At 37.3% G+C, this 17,784-nt stretch overlaps 1 protein-coding gene across 1 annotated transcript; it reads left to right on the top strand.

Moving 5' to 3' along the window:
• Window positions 1-10,638: 10,638 nt before the first annotated feature.
• Window positions 10,639-11,577, top strand: LOC113280043 (uncharacterized mitochondrial protein AtMg00810-like). Its single transcript, XM_026528683.1, has 2 exons — window positions 10,639-11,206; window positions 11,249-11,577. Exons 1-2 carry the CDS (start codon window positions 10,639-10,641, stop codon window positions 11,575-11,577), a joined length of 897 nt encoding a protein of 298 aa, XP_026384468.1.
• The last annotated feature ends 6,207 nt before the right edge of the window (window positions 11,578-17,784 follow it).

The following is a 17,784-nucleotide window of genomic DNA, read 5'->3' as shown; positions in this document are numbered from 1 at the left end:
ATGATAATCTTATCTATTCTGGTTACACAACTCATGAATATATAGATCACAATATTAAGATAAAGCAAGGATCCTATATATTAGGAAAAAATATATTATCCTTAAATAAGGATATATATTAACACTCCCCCTCAAGTTGGTGCATAGATATCACACATTCCCAACTTGTCCAGAAAATTCAAGTATTTTTTGCATGACACTCCATGTGTGAGAATATCTGCAAGTTGTTCTTCAGACCGAACCGGTGGCAGCTCAATAATGTTGTTGTCCAGCTTCTCTTTGATGAAGAACCTGTCAACCTCCACATGTTCAATACGATCATGCTCAACAGGATTATGAGCAATATCACACGCAGCTTTGTTATCACAATACAGAGTAATAGGATACTTGAGAGGAACCCCCAAATCCTTAAGGAGAAGCCTCAAAAACAAAGTTTCACAAATGCCATCTGCCATACCTCTGAATTCAGCCTCTGCGCTTGATCGTGTAACAATATTTTGTTTCTTACTTCTCCAAGTAACTAAGTTACCCCCCACAAAGGTAAAGTAGCCTGCAGTAGAACGTCTGCCATCTATTTCTCCTGCATAGTCAGAATCTGTATATGCCACAACCTTTCTATAATCTTCATTTTTAGAGAATAAAATTCCTTTTCCAGGAGCAGACTTCAAATACCTCAAAATACGTAAAACTGCATCCATGTGTTGTTCACCTGGATTGTGCATGAATTGATTAACAACACTAAAGGCATAAGTAAGATCTGACCTTGTGTGAGATAGATACATCAATCTCACCACAAGTCTTTGATATCTCCTTTTATCAGCAGGAACTTGATCAGGTTCAATACACAGATTTACCTTTTCTTCTAAAGGTGTATGGATTGGCTGACATGCCCACTTATTTTAGCGGATCAAGAACATATTTCCTTTGTGATAAGAAAATCCCTTCACTGGATCGAGAAACTTCAATCCCAAGGAAGTATTTCAATGAACCAAGATCTTTCATTTGAAATTCCTTTGACAAGTATCTTTGCAAAGATTTCCTCTCCTCTGGATCATTTCCTGTCACCACCATATCATCTACATATATGATAAGAGCAGTAATTTTATCCTTCCTTTTCTTTATGAACAAAGTATGATCAGAATTACTCTGACGATATCCAAAGTTCCTCATAGATTTGGTGAATCTGCCAAACCAGGCCCTTGGAGATTGTTTTAGTCCATAGAATGACTTGTTTAGCTTACATACCTTCTTACCATGAGATCCTGGAACTGAAATACCAGGTGGGAGCTCCATGTAAACTTCTTCAGTTATTTCACCATGCAAGAAGGCATTCTTTACATCAAACTGTTGCAAAGACCAATCCAAGTTTGCAGCAAGCGATAACAATACTCGTATTGTGTTGATTTTCGCTACTGGAGCAAAAGTTTCTGTATAGTCGATACCATAAGTTTGGATGTACCCTTTAGCAACTAATCTTGCTTTATAACGTTCAATCTCACCATTTGCCTTGTATTTAATGGTGAAAATCCAACGACACCCCACAATCTTTTTTCTTTCTGGACAATCAACATAATCCCAAGTATCATTCTGAAAAAGGGACCTCATTTCTTCTTCTCTATCTTCTCTCCATTTTGGATCAACTAATGCTTCCTGCGCATTGTTAGGAATAAAAAAAGTAGATAGTTGATTCACGAATGCCTTATTAGCTTTAGACAAACGATGGTGAGAGACATAATGAATCATAGGGTACTTAACCTTACTAGAGATTTCAGGTTCATATTTGGGTTTAGGAATACCTCTGTTTACACATTGTGGAAGTTGTCTCCTAGATTCTTCAAGAACATCTGTAGCAGACGATTGGTTTGGTGTTTCATCTTCTTGAGGTAACGTAAAATCTGGAATCTCTTCTATCATAACCTCATCTTGAATCTCTATATCACGATCTAATACTGTACTTTCTGTTTCTTCTCGTGAAGAACTTTCATCAATAAATTCTCTTACCATATCATCAGAGTTGACAATAACAGATACATCAATTTCCGATATATCTTCATCATAATTAAGAGTCTGAATTTCCTTATGGTACCCCCCCTGAAGTTCAGACTCACATGAAAAATACATAGTATCTTCATGAAATACAACATCCAAAGTAACAAACATTCTTTTGGTTGGAGGATGATAGCAACGATATCCCTTTTTAGTTGTTGCATATCCCACAAATACACACTTCAGAGCTCTAGGAGCCAACTTATCACGTTGGTTCTTGTGCAGATGAACATAAGCTACACAACCAAACACATGAGGCGGCAGATTAGGAACAGTTGGAGCCACAACTGCTTCAGCAAGAGATTGATGGGTGTTTGAAACACAATGGTACTGGATGGCACTCGATTGATAAGATATGCTTCAGAAGTAAGTGCCTCTCCCCAATACATCAGTGGCATATGTGCTTCTATCAATGAAGCACGGACCACTTCCAGTAAGTGACGATTCTTTCTCTCTGCTACTCTATTCTGCTGAGGCGTATTAGAGCAAGTAGTTTGATGAATAATCCCGTGTCCCTCAAAATAATATTGAAGGTCATAATCCATATATTCACCACCATTATCACTAAGAAGTACTTGAATCTGTTTGTTGTATCGAGTGTTAATCATCTTATGGAACTTTTGAAACAAGGCGGTAACTTCACTTTTGTTTTTCATGAGACACACCCATGTCATTCTAGTGCAATCATCAATAAAAATAACAAACCATCTTGAACCACCCAGGGTAGTAGTTTTAGATGGCCCCCAAACATCAGAGTGTATGATCATAAAAGGAACTGGACTCTTATTGAATGATAATCGAAAAGAAGCACGATGGCTTTTTGCAAGTTCACACAATTCACAATGAAAACTAGAAATATCAAGTTTTGCAAACAAACTAGGAAATAATTTTTTTAAATAACCAAACGACGCATATCCCAATCGTCGATGCCATAAAAAATTTGAGATTTTTGTCTCTCCCCCTCAGAACCATCAGCAAGAAGAGTTTAACGCAGCTTATCCGAACTACTTGACACCAAATCCAGATAATACAGCTTCCCACGCTTAACACCATAACCAATCGTTTGCTTCGTTATGATGTCCTTGAAAACACAACATTCGGGCCAAAATATTACTACACAATGTAAAGTATTAGTTATTTGGGAAAATGATAGGAGATTACAGTCTAATGTAGGAACTACTAAGATAAAATCTAAGTTTAAAGTTTCAGTGAGAGATATTGAGCCTTCACCAGTAATTGGAGCTTGTGAGCCATTTGCAGTAGAGACTGTTTTTTGTAAGGATGGTTTAAGGGGAGAAATTTGTTTAGAATCACATGTCATATGGTCTGTGGCACCGGAATCAACTATTCATGAATTATTCGAAACAAGTGAAGAAAAATTTAAAAACTTACCATTGTTAACTGTCCTTGCTACTGATGCAGATATTACCATGGAATCCTTTCCTTTCTTTGTTGAAGCCATTAGAGAACCAGAATTTTTCTTTGTCTCCTTCTTCCTCTCCAGATGTTGATCCCACCAATCTGGATATCCAACCAACTCGAAACACATGTCAATTATATGTCCAGATTGATTATAGTGTGTACACTTAATTGATGACTTGTCCACCTCAGTCTTTGAGTATCTCTGAAAAGACCCTTTTAGATTGTACCGGTTTCGAGTTGCCATAGCAGCAGGTTCAACTTCTTCCGATTCTTTTGCCATCGTTGTACGTCGAACAGATTCACGACGAACGAGTGCATAACATGATTCCAATTCAGGAATAGGATCCTTTCTCAAGATTTCACCACAGATCTGTTCAAAACTTTCATCTAATCCAGCAAGGAATATATGCACCCTTAGGCGCTGAATTGATTTTCGATAGGCTTCAATATCATTCGAATTCTCCATAACCACCTTGTCACGATGATCCAACTCTCCAAATATTTCAGTTAGTTCTCCATAATAAATTGAGAGTGCTCTGCCATTTTGTTTTGCCGAAAATGCTCGTCGATTTAGAGTAAATTCCTGCATCTCATCATCTCCATCATAAAAGGCTTTAGATAATGCATCCCAAATCTCTCTAGCAGTAGGTAACCGAATATATCTCTTCATGATTTCAGGTGACATAGACATCAACAACCATCTCTTGACTTTTTGATTATCTGTGTGCCACTTCTCATATCTTGGATCTTCCTCGGTAGGTTTTCTTGTCCTTCCCATAATCAAGGAGGTTTTTTCTTTTTCAACAATATGCATCAATATGATTTGTGACCACAAATCATAGTTTGTTTCATCAAGAACAATCCCAGGCTTGAATACCGCACCTTCAGATTGAACGATAATAGGAGCAAATTTGTTTTCCATCTGCCCTTTTTGTTTTGATTTATTTTGGTATAATTCTGAATCACTACCCATGATTCAAGAACCCTAGCTCATAGATACCATCTTCACAAATATAGGATCAAGAAGAAGATAATTCTTATTATGATAATCTTATCTATTCTGGTTACACAACTCATGAATCTATAAAACACAATATTAAGATAAAGCAAAAATCCTATATACTAGGAAACAATATATTATCCTTAAATAAGGATATATATTAACACATTCCTCGAATATATGGAAGAGACTCGAATATCAATATTTAATTAGTCCCTACGCGCCTAGACTTGTACCGCTATCCAAGTGATCTTTCCAAAGACTTTCGCAAACCCAATAAGATTTAGCAATTAATGGAGACAAAATTTAGTAATTAACGGAGGTGAAATCCAACGGTTTTAAAACCTGGTTAAATCGGGGTCTATGAATTTTTTACTACGAAGTGGCTATAATGATAAATGTCAACAGTAAAGTACCTAACTGGTATGTGATTTCAGGATCAGTGTAGCATCCGCTACTAGTATTAATCAAACCCAAGTACCTAAGTGGTCTGTGATCATTTTAGGATTAGTGTAGCAGCCGCGACTAGTATTAATCAAACTCAATGGTGAGCGGTTGAGTAAGCTGAAATTGATATAGGATTGAGTGAGTATTTTAAGTTGTAAAGATACTATGTTTGTTAGCGATCAATTAATACCTTGACACTGCTATTAGCAGAGGTCACTAGTTTCTCTTGTCTTTCCCATTCTTTGACGTGCATATTGATCTTAATTCTGAACATATCTCCTTTCGCATTCAGGTGCAACGGTGAATCTTTGAAGCTGCATTTTTCTCATCTCTTTTTCTTTCATTCCGATCAGCATCCCTTCCTTTCGCATTCAGGTGTATGAATGAACAATGTGTTCTGGGGACCTTTCCTTGGGTATGCATGCATGACTATTAGCCCATGAATTTCTGCTACACGAATCATAACATGGTTAATGAATCAATGAATGTTTCCGATCGCTTGGGTAGTTCTAGTCAGCAATACAACAAAAGCTAAACAGAGCTTGTTTAGTTGAAACTAGCGCCATTATTTATACTCCAGCATCTTCGATTTTCAACTATGGTGGTCATCCGTTCACGTCCAGGTGGAACAAAGGGTAACTTTTAACGTTTTTAATTTCATTCCAGCGTCTTCAGTCTTCGGCTGCGGTGGTTATCAATTCCCGTCCAGGTGAAACTGATTCTAGTTTTGCTAACATTTTTTATCTACACTCCAGCGTCTTGGTTTGATTACCATATTCATCGGTTCCAGTTAGGTGGAGTACAAAGCGTCGTTTCATCTCCGACTGCAGTGGTCATCGTTTCCCGTCAAGGTGGAACCAACCAATGTTCACAACAGAGTCTTCGGGTTCGGTTTTAATAAATATATAAAAAGAAAATCACTGGTTCACTCACACAAAAACCTAGATAATCATCCCTTTTACAAATAAAATACCGTTGATCCGGATTCTTCATGACTCACCCCGTTTGTCTTCCCAGCAAGTGGATCCAAGAATTTGATCTCTGGCGCCAACAGTTGCAGTAAAAGCAAGACAGAAAGTGCCATAAGCCCCGGCCCCATCCGTATAATCTTTCAAATAAATTAACATGTGAAAAGATCAGGGCGCCATTTTCTTGATGTTGCGTTTGGCTATGCTTTGCAGTTAGAAATGAGCAATCGCATGCGAATCATAAACTCGCATATGGTCAAGCTTTCTATTGGAAATTATACGAGAACTTTCTGCGTTCTACAATGTTTTGGTGTGTCATGTGGGGGCGGTGATTCCACTGGAAAGACGATTCATGGTAAATATATAAAGTAAACAGTTTCATCCTATCCATTTTTAAATATTTTTCTTATTTTTAATTTACATCAGGATGCATCCAGTTCCATGCTCGCTATTTTTTAAATTTAAGCCAGGAATCCAGGATGAATCTAATTTTATTTTTTTTTTGTCCATTTCACCCGTAATAATTTTTACTCGTCCATTAGAATCATGTTTTAAAAATATTTGGACAAATGATCCATTTTCCATTTCAAGTAAATTAACATGTGAATAAGGGGCCATTTTCTTACTGGTGCATTTATGATGTGTCCATTGAGAAGGTGGCAACTGGCTTTGCTTTGCAGTTATTTTCTTTCCATTTCTACGACAATTAAAAGTATAGTGGATTTGGCAATTGGACGTTAACAAGACTTGTGGGTTCTTGCAGTTCTTAATTAATGGTGTCAGTTGAACAGTCTTGTAGATTTACTACGAATAACATGTCTCTTCATCCCAGACTTGATGAGATTAAGGCAAAGTGGACAACGACAACAACACAAAAGAAACGATTAAACTGTAATCCTGCTGAATTCCTCAAATGGTTAAAACTGCAAGAACCAAAATAATATTGCTAGGTTGCACTATTCATCTTTGGATTCGTGATTCCATATAATACTCTGGTATTTTAGAACTAGGAGGGCTAGGAAGACATTTGACATGCTCTGAAATTTAGAAATTGATGGGTCAGACACAAATACCATGAAACTTAAAGCAAAATGTTTGTCTGACAATCAATATCTGCTGGGGAGAAATTTCTGTACTCTAGAAGATTATGGTGGGCACCTGAAGTTGCGTAGCCTGTTAAGATATGGTCAAGATATGATATATCTTAACATTATTGTGTTTGTTATTTGGTTGTAACTGCATATATATTCTTTATGTATATATTCTAGATATTGTTAGGTGTATCTTTTATTTGCCTTATCTAGTTGTTAGGTGTATCTTTTATTTGTCTTATCTAGTTGTGTAAACATGTATAAATCAGGTTTTTTCCTATCAATGAAGATACAAAGAATTATTCTCACAACTACACTAGAATCTCTATGCTCATGTTTATCATGGTATCAGAGCTAGGAAAGATCTGAGAACCAGTTTCCGCTGCAATACAATCCAGAGAAAATACAACCTAGAGAAAACATAGTAATCATGTCAAGAGAAGATTCTCAACCTATCACTGTCCGTTTTGATGGAACCAATTACAATCACTGGTCATTCCTCATGAGGAGTTTTCTTAAAGGAAAGAGTATGTGGAAGTATGTCGATGGTATAGAAAAGAAACCTACAACAAGCAGTTCTGTTGAAAAAGGGAAACACAGTCATTCCTTCCATAAGCATGTAACTCACAAGTTTTGAGGTAGCCAAAGATGCATGGGATTTTCTTTCGAAAAGGTACACCCAAATCAACTTTGCTCAGAGGTATAAACTCGAACAAGATATTAGATCTATGAAACAATCGCATGATCAGTCTATTTCTGTTTTTCATTCTGAGATGTCTTTAATCTGGAATCAATTAGCACTCATGGAACCAATATGGACCGTAGATTTGGTATTGTGGCAGAAGTATAGAGAGGAAACACGTTTAGTTCAGTTTCTAATGGCTTTGCGTGATGAGTTTGAGTCTGTTAGGGCATCATTCCTTCATCGTTCACCTCTTCCCACGGTGGAAGTTGCTTTGTCTGAACTTATTAAAGAAGAAACAAGGAAAAGAATCACACCGGAGATATCAGGAGTATTTGTTGTGCCTTCACGATCCAGCCCTAACAATTTTCCAAGAAACTCAAATGCTCAAGTACAACATGATATGTCTCAAGTACAATGTCATAACTACAAGACTTTTGGACACTTGGCAAGGAACTGCAATCTCCCATCGGCCAATACATCACATGCTGCCACAATACCTGACACACCCACAACACAGTGTGGGTATTGTAAGGAATTTGGTCACTCATATAGATTCTTCACCTCACCAACCTCAAGAAACATGAGAAGGATCAATGCTAATGGAGGAAACAAATTCAATACACCTACCAGATTTACGACAGCTCCAGTTACATCTGCAACAGATCCATATGCAACATCGACAACCTCATTTGCATTAGTTTGTACCCGGTGGTGGTTCAGCACCAAACCTTGTTGATATTCAAGAGATGATTAAACACGCACTCTCAATTGGTAACAACCCTACAGCTGCATCTGCCTTCTCTATCTCCTCAGGTATTTATTCAACAGAATGGTTTCTCGACTCAGGAGCATCAAACCATATGACTTTTAATCAAAAGTTTTTTGAAAGTCTTCATCCTGTCATCACCCCTAAGATTCATACTGCTGAAGGATCAACAGTAAATGCAAGTCATATAGGCTTGGTCAACAATTCAAATAACTTCTATGTACCAGATGTGCTTCTTGTTCCAAATATTACAATGAATCTTATTTCAGTTGGTCAACTGTGTGATCAAGGTTATAACACATATTGTTTTCCTTTTGGTTGTGCTATACAAGATCTCAAAACAGGGAAGCTAGTTGGGATAGGCCGTAGAGTTTGTCGGTTGTATCTCCTTCAATCTCTTGCTCTCTCAACGGAATCTAAAAGTCATGTCGTAGCTGCTAATCCCACTGCACCTGTGTCAATATCTCCCTTCATGTCTTGGCATTCTAGGTTAGGTCATGTTTACTTTTCTCGTCTTTCATGTATGATCAATAAGGGTTTACTAGGAGATACTCGGTTAGATAAAGAACCAAATTGGATCTCTTGTAAACTGGCAAAACCACCAGCTCTTTCTTTTAATCTTAGCACTTCTGTCTCAACTGAACCTTTTGCTCTTATACATTCTGATGTCTGGGGTAAATCTCCAATTATGTCAAAGGGAGGTGCTTTGTATTATGTCAGTTTTATTGATGATTATTCGTGTTATACATGGGTATATCTATTCAGTTCTAGAGCATATTTTCTTAAGTTATATGTTGATTTCTCAACCATGATAAAAACTCAGTTTGGTAAAGTGATCAAAGTTTTTCGTGCTGATCAAGGAGGGGAATATATTTCCAATCCATTCAAAGAATTTCTTAAAAGCCAAGGCACCATTCTTCAACTGTCATGTACTGAAACTCCAGAACAAAATGGAGTTGCAGAACGTAAACACCGTCATATTATAGAGACTGCTAGAACTCAGTTAATTTCTGGCTCAGTTCCTTCCAATTTCTGCGGAGAATCAGTCCTTATTGCAGTCTACACCATCAATAGAGTCCCAACAACTGTCATAGGAGGAATGTCACCTTATGAGCGTCTCTATGGTAAGAAACCAAACTATTCTGAGCTTCGAGTCTTTGGTTCAACTTGTTTTCCTTCCAGAACGTGAACGTCATAAACTTGGTCAAAAGAATGTATTGTGTGCCTTCCTTGGTTATGGTATTGAACAAAAAGGGTACTGTTGTTATGATCCAGTTAATAGAAAGCTTCGTGTCTCTCGTCATGTCACATTCTGGGAGAAAGTTCCATTCTGGTCACTTCCAAGCAGCAAATCATCATCTTTTGAGTCTTTCACTTATTATGATCCATTTCATAGTGAATCCAATCCTAGCACTTTTCCTATATCTACTCCTAAAAGTCCATCTCCTCTAGTTGTTGATCCACCAGATACGGATGACCAAGACCACTCTACGACTCAACCTAACAGTGCAACTCAGGAACGAGATCCTGATTCTGAAGAAAATTCTTTGCCACCTCGCAATCGAAGACCACCAGCTAAGTATGCAGACTATCACTGTTCCTTGTCTTCTATTTTGTCATTTTATGAACCGAAAACATACAAAGAAGCTGCAGCCATTCCATAATGGCAAGATTCAATTGATGATGAATTGGAAGCACATGCAGAGGCGGGCACATGGGAAATGGTGGACCTTCCTCCTGGAAAATCAGTTGTTGGAAGCAGATGGGTCTATAAAGTTAAGACCAAGTCAGATGGTGAGTTTGAACGATGTAAATCACGAGTTGTTGCAAAAGGTTATACACAAGAGTATGGTGTTGACTATGAAGAAACATTTGCACCAGTGGCCAGAATGGTTACAGTTCGTACATTACTTGTTGTTGCTGCAGCATGGCAATGGGGGCTTCATCAAATGGACGTAAAAAACGCGTTTCTTCATGGTGAGTTACAAGAAGAGGTTTACATGCAACCTCCTCCTGGTTTGCTTCATGAACCTAATCAAGTATGTAAGCTTCGGCGAGCATTATTTGGACTCAAACAAGAATCTCGTGCTTGGTTTGAGAAGTTTAGCAATGCAATTCTCCAGTATGGACTTACACAAAGATTATGTGATTCAGCTATGTTTGTCAGATCGTCAGAAAAATAAATTGTCCTTCTTCTCTTGTATGTTGACGACATGGTTATTACTGGCAGTGATCTACAAGGTATTACTGAACTCAAATTATATCTCAGTGATTGTTTTAAGATGAAAGATCTTGGATCTTTAAGTTGCTTTCTTGGCATTGAAGTTGGCATGTCACACACTGGTTATTTCAAATCACAAGTCAAATATGCATCTGAGATTCTACCGCGTGCAGGGCTATCTGACAATAAGGTAACTGACACACCTCTTGAATTGAATGTAAAATACAGTCCTACAGATGGGACTCTATTGTCTAATCCAACATTGTATCGTCAACTAGTGAGGAGTCTAAATTACTTGACTATTACGAGACCAGACATAAGTCATGCAGTTCACATAGTCAGTCAGTTTATTCCTGCTCCAAGGTCTACTGATTATGCAAAAGTTCTCAGAATTCTAAGATATATCAAGGGGTCTCTTCATCAAGGTCTGTGTTTCTCATCAAAGTCTGATCTCACTCTTCAAGCTTACTCAGATTCCGATTGGGCTGGGGATATTACGGATATAAAATCTATTACAGACTATTGTGTGTTCTTGGGAGACTCGTTTATTTCATGGAGAAGTAAGAAACAAAGTGTGGTTTCTCGTTCAAGTGCTGAAGCAGAGTATAGAGCACTTGCTCACACCACATCTGAACTCATTTGGTTACGGTGGCTACTTCGTTATATGGGAGTTCTAATTTCTGCTCCTACACCACTGTATTGTGATAACAAGGTTGCTATTCAAATTACACACAATGATGTCTTTCATGAGCGTACAAAACATATAGAGATAGATTGTCATTTTACTCGTCATCATTTCAAGAAAGGTACAATGACTCTTCTGCATGTTAAATCAGAATTTCAAGTGGCTGATCTTTTCACCAAGACTCACTCTGCAGCTCGTCTTCGATTCTTAATTTCCAGACTCAAGATGTGTACTCCACCACCTTGAGTCTGAGGGGGGGTGTTAGGATATGGTCAAGATATGATATATCTTGACATTATTGTGTTTGTTATTTGGTTGTAACTGCATATATATTCTTTCTGTATATATCCTAGATATTGTTAGGTGTATCTTTTATTTTCCTTATCTACTTATTAGGTGTATCTTTTATTTGTCTTATCTAGTTATTAGGTGTATCTTTTATTTGCCTTATCTAGTTGTGTAAACATGTATAAATCAGTCTTTTGCCTATCAATGAAGATACAGAGAATTATTCTCACAACTACATTAGAATCTCTATGCTCATGTTTATCATAGCCATGCATGGCATTAATTCATATTTTATCCCAAAACATGTGATGATTGAAAAATTAACATATAAACCGAAATCTACACCGTGGTATTCTTTCTAATGATCCGGATTTGTAATGCGTATTGAAAAATGAGAGTAGGAATTTAGTCCGGACTCCGGAGATTATTTTATATTGAGCCCTCTTGAGCGGTGTCATTCCTCAAAATAAAATCTGTAATACCCCAATATTCGGCAGCGGTTGGCCGAATAGAATATAATTAATGATTTGTCATTCCCTATCACCGAGGCCTTTTCAACACAGTTGGCAGAAAACTCTGCAGTTAAGTGTGCTCGGGATGGAGTAATCCAGGGATGGGTGACCATCCGAGAAGTTTCTGTTGGATTACCGCAGCGATGCCCGTTAAAAACCCCACACTGCCGGATGACCGCAGTGGCTAAGTGGGGACAGTATCGGTGGAGGGACGGGTCATTACAAAATCTAAACATGCCATGAAGCACAAGTTTGTGGATGTACTAGGTTTGCTTGACTGTGAGTTTGAAGTTGACTTGTTGGTCAACTAAGAATCTGTATTCCTCTATATTTTTAGAGCTTTCGTTATGGTGTTCTTCCCTCACTATGCGTGTCTTGTTGTTTCTTGAGGTGGTTGCCTTTTTTCTTGTTGTTTATGGCTTAAGATTTAAGAGCCGACGACCTTCAACCGTCCGGCCACCGCGGCCCACTTTCCTTCTAAACTTTCTGCATTCTTACTTTAACGTACTTAGGAAACAAGGTTTGTGGACTTCTATGTTCTAGCTAATTGACCAAAAGTTGTACCGCTATATATTGCATTCATGTAAAAAAGAGTTCGACAGATTTCTGCATTATGATTAATTAAATCCCAGGAGGTGGCTATGGAAAAACAAACTAAAAGTAGGGTCTCCCTCGTATATAGTTCCTGAACTTTGGTTAATGTTATGGAACTTTTGTCATCAATTGAAATTTTAGTAGGAAGAAATTCTTGTAATATACTTTGGTGTAAATTCTTATATTCGGCAGCCACCAATTTTTTATCCCAACTCAAAATAATTATGCTTCCATTTACTAATTTCATTAGATAGTTCTCTTAAAATAGAAAAAGATTATGTGCATGTACTCGTTCAGCTGTCAGTTTATGGGAGAGTGCATTAAATCTGACGAACACAACCCCCTATGATTTGCAGAACATTAAATTTAGAGAATATAACTGGAATATGTAATTCTCTGAGGTTCGAACTCAAAGCAGAGTAATCGGAATATTCCATTTGTATGTCCAATGTGGAGTCTATGATGGGTAAAGGACGGTCAAAATCAATCGGGACTTGGACGGTAGAGATTATGACAAGGCCCATAAAATAGCAAACCATAAGCTAAAGGCCATGTTGCACTGAAAACCCATGGTCTGGGTTAAGTATGGAACGACGTGATGCCGGGAGGATAGGAAAGGAGTCATACAAAGTTTGGATTAAGTCTGGAACGATAAATCAGTTGAACTACAGAATCAGTTTAAGATTGGGTTGGTGGTTGATCTCGAGTGTACAAGGGATCTGGAAAGATGTGTACGAATCAGGAGAGATTTTGAGGGTAATTTTGATGCCGAAAAAACTGTAGGATCCAAATATCGCACAACAATAAGAATTTGTGAAATTATAGATAGAGCCTGCGAAATTATAGAGAGAGTTTGCGAGAAGGTAGCGAAGCTTGCGAGAATGTAGTTTGGGCGCGAGATAAAGAGAAAGGCAAGATAGATAATCAAAAGGGGAGACACACTTTAGGAGAGGATACATTATGTAGAGAGAGAAAGTAGAATTGGTCGTATTATTATTATCTCCTTCTTCTTCCTCCTTCAAGAACCTAGAGCTCCAAATACTCATTAATGGAGTTTCCATGTAATCAAGATGTAATTACAAATAATCATAGTAAAACCTAACCCCGTGGATGTAGATCAAATTGATCGAACCACGTAAACCTTGTGTCTCTTTACAATTTTAGAATTCTTATCATCATTTTTATGTTTAGATCTACAAATTATTACAAGGGGTGCGTTGTAGGATTTCCTACAACTACATAATGACGCTAGAAACATGGATCGAGTAAAGGATTTATCCTTCCTGTAATTTTTTGATTCAAGAAATTTTTATGAAGATTTGCTATTGTTCATATTTTTCTAGATCTACAAAATTTAGGTTCCAAAATGGAAATTTTATGGAAGAAATCACACTTTCAGGGAGTAAACATCATCAACAATTCAAAGACATGAAAAGAGTGAGAGAAAAAATTAGTTGTTGTGGTGAAATTTAAGGAGAAAATGGAAGTTTCAGTGGAAGATTTTCATGATCAGGAGAAGAAGGCAAATGTGAAAGAAATTAAGGAAGGACGAAGAATAGATAAGAGGCAGATGCTGCAATTTCTATCACAAACAGAAATTCGCACGGATGGTTTGAGATGGAGCGAGTAAGCGATAAGTCACGGGTTCGAATTTCGCAGAGACATATTTTTCATTTTCTTCTCATTTTCTTCTCATTTGCATGGGAGAATAAAAGAATAAGAGAAAAACATTGTGCGTTTGTTTCGCAAAGCGATTCTTGAACAGTTGGTCAAGAGAATAATATGTACGTTCGTGGTCGCAAGTTTGAACTTCCCCGCGAGCATAGTTTTCTTCTTTTTACAGATAGCGAAAAAATGAATAATTTCGCAATATTGTTTCATTAGTTAGCAAACAAGAGGTAGCACAGTTGGTCAAGCTTCGCTAGAGTGAGTTATAAGACTCAAGTTCAAATCCCTCATCAAGCTTAATTTTTCGCACATTTTTGAAATCCTAAAGGCGAAGAAATGGAATAAAGTACAACATTGTGTGTCTCTTTCGTAAGTAACAAGTAGTGCAAATGGTCAGAGAAGGAGTATGAAAACTAGAGGACATGGGTTCGATTCTCCTTGCGACCAAAAATTTTTTGCTCCGCAAATATTCATTTCGCAGAGTTGATATTTGATTACTTTCACAAGAGAGGGTTAGCACAGTTGATCAGGAGGCATGAATACAAGCAGCAGGTCACGATATCAATTCTTGCTTCTCGCATGTTTATTTTTATTATGCGAAATTCATACAGAATTGCCTCTTACACGTTTGGAATTTGATTTACTTCGCAAGAACTTTGATTAATTTGTAAAAGAGGATTAGCACAGTTGGTATGGTGCGAGAAAATCCAAGAAGAAGATGAAGGGTTCAAGTCTCACTTCTCACACTTCTTTTTGCTACGCGAAATTCATACATTTCAAGGCATTTATTCACTTATTTGACAACAACAGCGACTCACATGAAAGATAAATACCACCTCCATGAACATTTTACTTTATACTAGGAACAAATAAAAAGATTTTTGATTTGATTTACAAAAAGAGATTCAATCGCACGATTACAAAGATTTCAAGATTTCAAAAATTATAAAGATTACTAAGATTTCAAGATTACAAAGACTTCAAAATTACAAAGATTGCGAGATTTCAAAATTACAGAAAACTGAGAAAATTCAATTTATATATTTCTCTAGAATATTTCTTTTGCATAGAATAAAAAGATTTTTGATTTGATTTACAAAACGCGATAGAATCGCAGAATTACAAAGATTTCACAACTACAAAGATTTCAGAGTTACCGTGTATTAAAATTTCTCTTGAATATTTATTTTGATTCAAATGATATGATATTATGAGAATGAAAGAATGAATGAAAGAGATGACAGAAATGAAAAGATTAATGAGAGAATAAAGAAATGGGAAAATTTCCCAGAAATGCGAATAAAATTTCGCAGATAGGGGCGAACCTTTATGGCGTACACTATAGTTCGCGAATAAAATTTCGCAATAGGCAAATGTAAGGCCTAAAGTACGTCATATAAGGGGGTACCTGTTGCATGGCTCAGGGAAAGGTTACACCGCCCTCGGAACCCGAGTCATGGAGATTTGGGGTCAATAAAGCCCATCCGGGAGGGGCACCTTGGATTCTCTGCCTAAGCATATGACTTAAGTTGGGCGACTAAGGTAATAAGGACTCTCCCAAGGAGTGCATAATCTGATCAAGGCGCCGATGTACACGGTTGAGACAAGAGTGCCAGGGGCGTTTGAAGCGTCCTTGCCATTCTTGACAAGTCTTGGCTTATACTGCACTCGGCCCGAAGAAAACCCCACTTAGGGTGCAGTCTCGGAACCATAAGCCCTATAGGTAAAAAGGATAAGAGGCTGCGAAAACAACTGGTTGTTGTTAAGACCGGATGGGAGGAGCTAACCTTGTATGGTAGAAGTACGCCTCCTTGAAGGGGCAACCAGGGGGAAATAAGGGCGGCACCCTCCATTAGGGAGCTGATAAGTGTCTTAAGACGCAAATGTCATGAGGCTTTTTATTCGCAAGGATATTAAGGCTTGTCATATTTGTGCAACAATCCTGAAGAGGCAATAATACTAGAGAAAAATATAAGACGAGATTAATGGGTTTTTGCATGAAAGTGCAAAGACGTCCTGCGATTTCGTCGCAAGACGGCAATGTCATGGGGCTTTATTTTCGCAAGAATATTTAGGACTGTCATATTGTCGCAACAATCCTGAAGAGGCAATAATACAAAAGAAAAAGTTAAGGCAAGATCAATGGGTTTTTGCATGAAAGTGCAAAGACGTACTGTGATTTTGTCGCAATGACAAGAGGTGGCAAAATAAGACCTTTAACTAGGAAGGCAAAATAGGACCACATAAGAAAATAAGAAAAAGAGCTAATGAGCTTGCAAAAATGATTATATGTAAGCAAATAAGCTTGCGAATATGTACATGAAAACGAAACTGAGGCAGTGAAAATGCCGCAGACTTGATATTATGATCATACTGTTATGAGATACTAATAGTGCAGGAAAAAGGAAAGATGAAACACACGTAAGAACTTGTGAGGAACAATAACTACACGAAGAGGAATGCATACACTAAAGAAAAAATCAGACAAATGGAGAATGGAGGCAATTTAAAGCTACATCAATTTTAGCGTGCAAAATGAGCTAAGTATCGCAAACATTAGCTATACATTGCAATAGATAAGCCTTCTCATCATACTCGCATCATAAAAGCATTGCATAAGCATTTCATAGCATAAACATCACATGCTAAAATTGTCTCATTTCAGATAATATCAGAAAGACATTTATATATCCATAAAAGTAATTTCCATAACGCATGCTGCCCTCCTAGAAGAAGAAATGCTTGTTCACCTTTCATATACCCGGGGAATCATGAGACCAACCAACATAAATGCAAGAGTAATTGCTAGCAAACCAAATAAACTACATCTTTGTATACACTCTACCTCCAAACCTATTAGATAATCCTATTTCTTTTCACTTGTGTTAATGTTTTTTTTAGGGATGATTAGTCATTGCTCTATCTTGATTTAGAACTGCGTCAAGTTTCAACATTCATGCGCCACGTGATTCATATACAGTGTAACTTACATAGACTAGCACACTCAATTAACATACCTTGAGTATATGGAAGAGACTGGAACATCTTGGGAGTAAACATATACAAGTATAATCCCCCTAAATTACAAATTCAACAAGCAATCATTTCCAAATCAATAACCAACATCACAAACCCACCACAACACACAATTGAACCAATGAAAATGAATATTCCTATGCCATAATTGGGTTAATCTAAAACAAGTAAAAAGAAAACTTTTATATGCACATAAAACCTAAAACCATAAGAAATTTCAACAAACTTAAAAAGGGTTTTAATGAAAAAACAACACATGTTTGATTCAGTGAAGCTGACGGTTGCTTATTGGCTTCACAGGAAAGGGGTCTTTGAAGGAATTTCTCTGGAGCGATTTGTAGTCGGTTGAAAGGAG

The sequence above is a fragment of the Papaver somniferum genome, chromosome 5 (genome assembly GCF_003573695.1).
Source record: "Papaver somniferum cultivar HN1 chromosome 5, ASM357369v1, whole genome shotgun sequence".
Classification (NCBI taxonomy): domain Eukaryota; kingdom Viridiplantae; phylum Streptophyta; class Magnoliopsida; order Ranunculales; family Papaveraceae; genus Papaver; species Papaver somniferum.
This window is presented reverse-complemented; position numbering and strand designations above follow the sequence as displayed.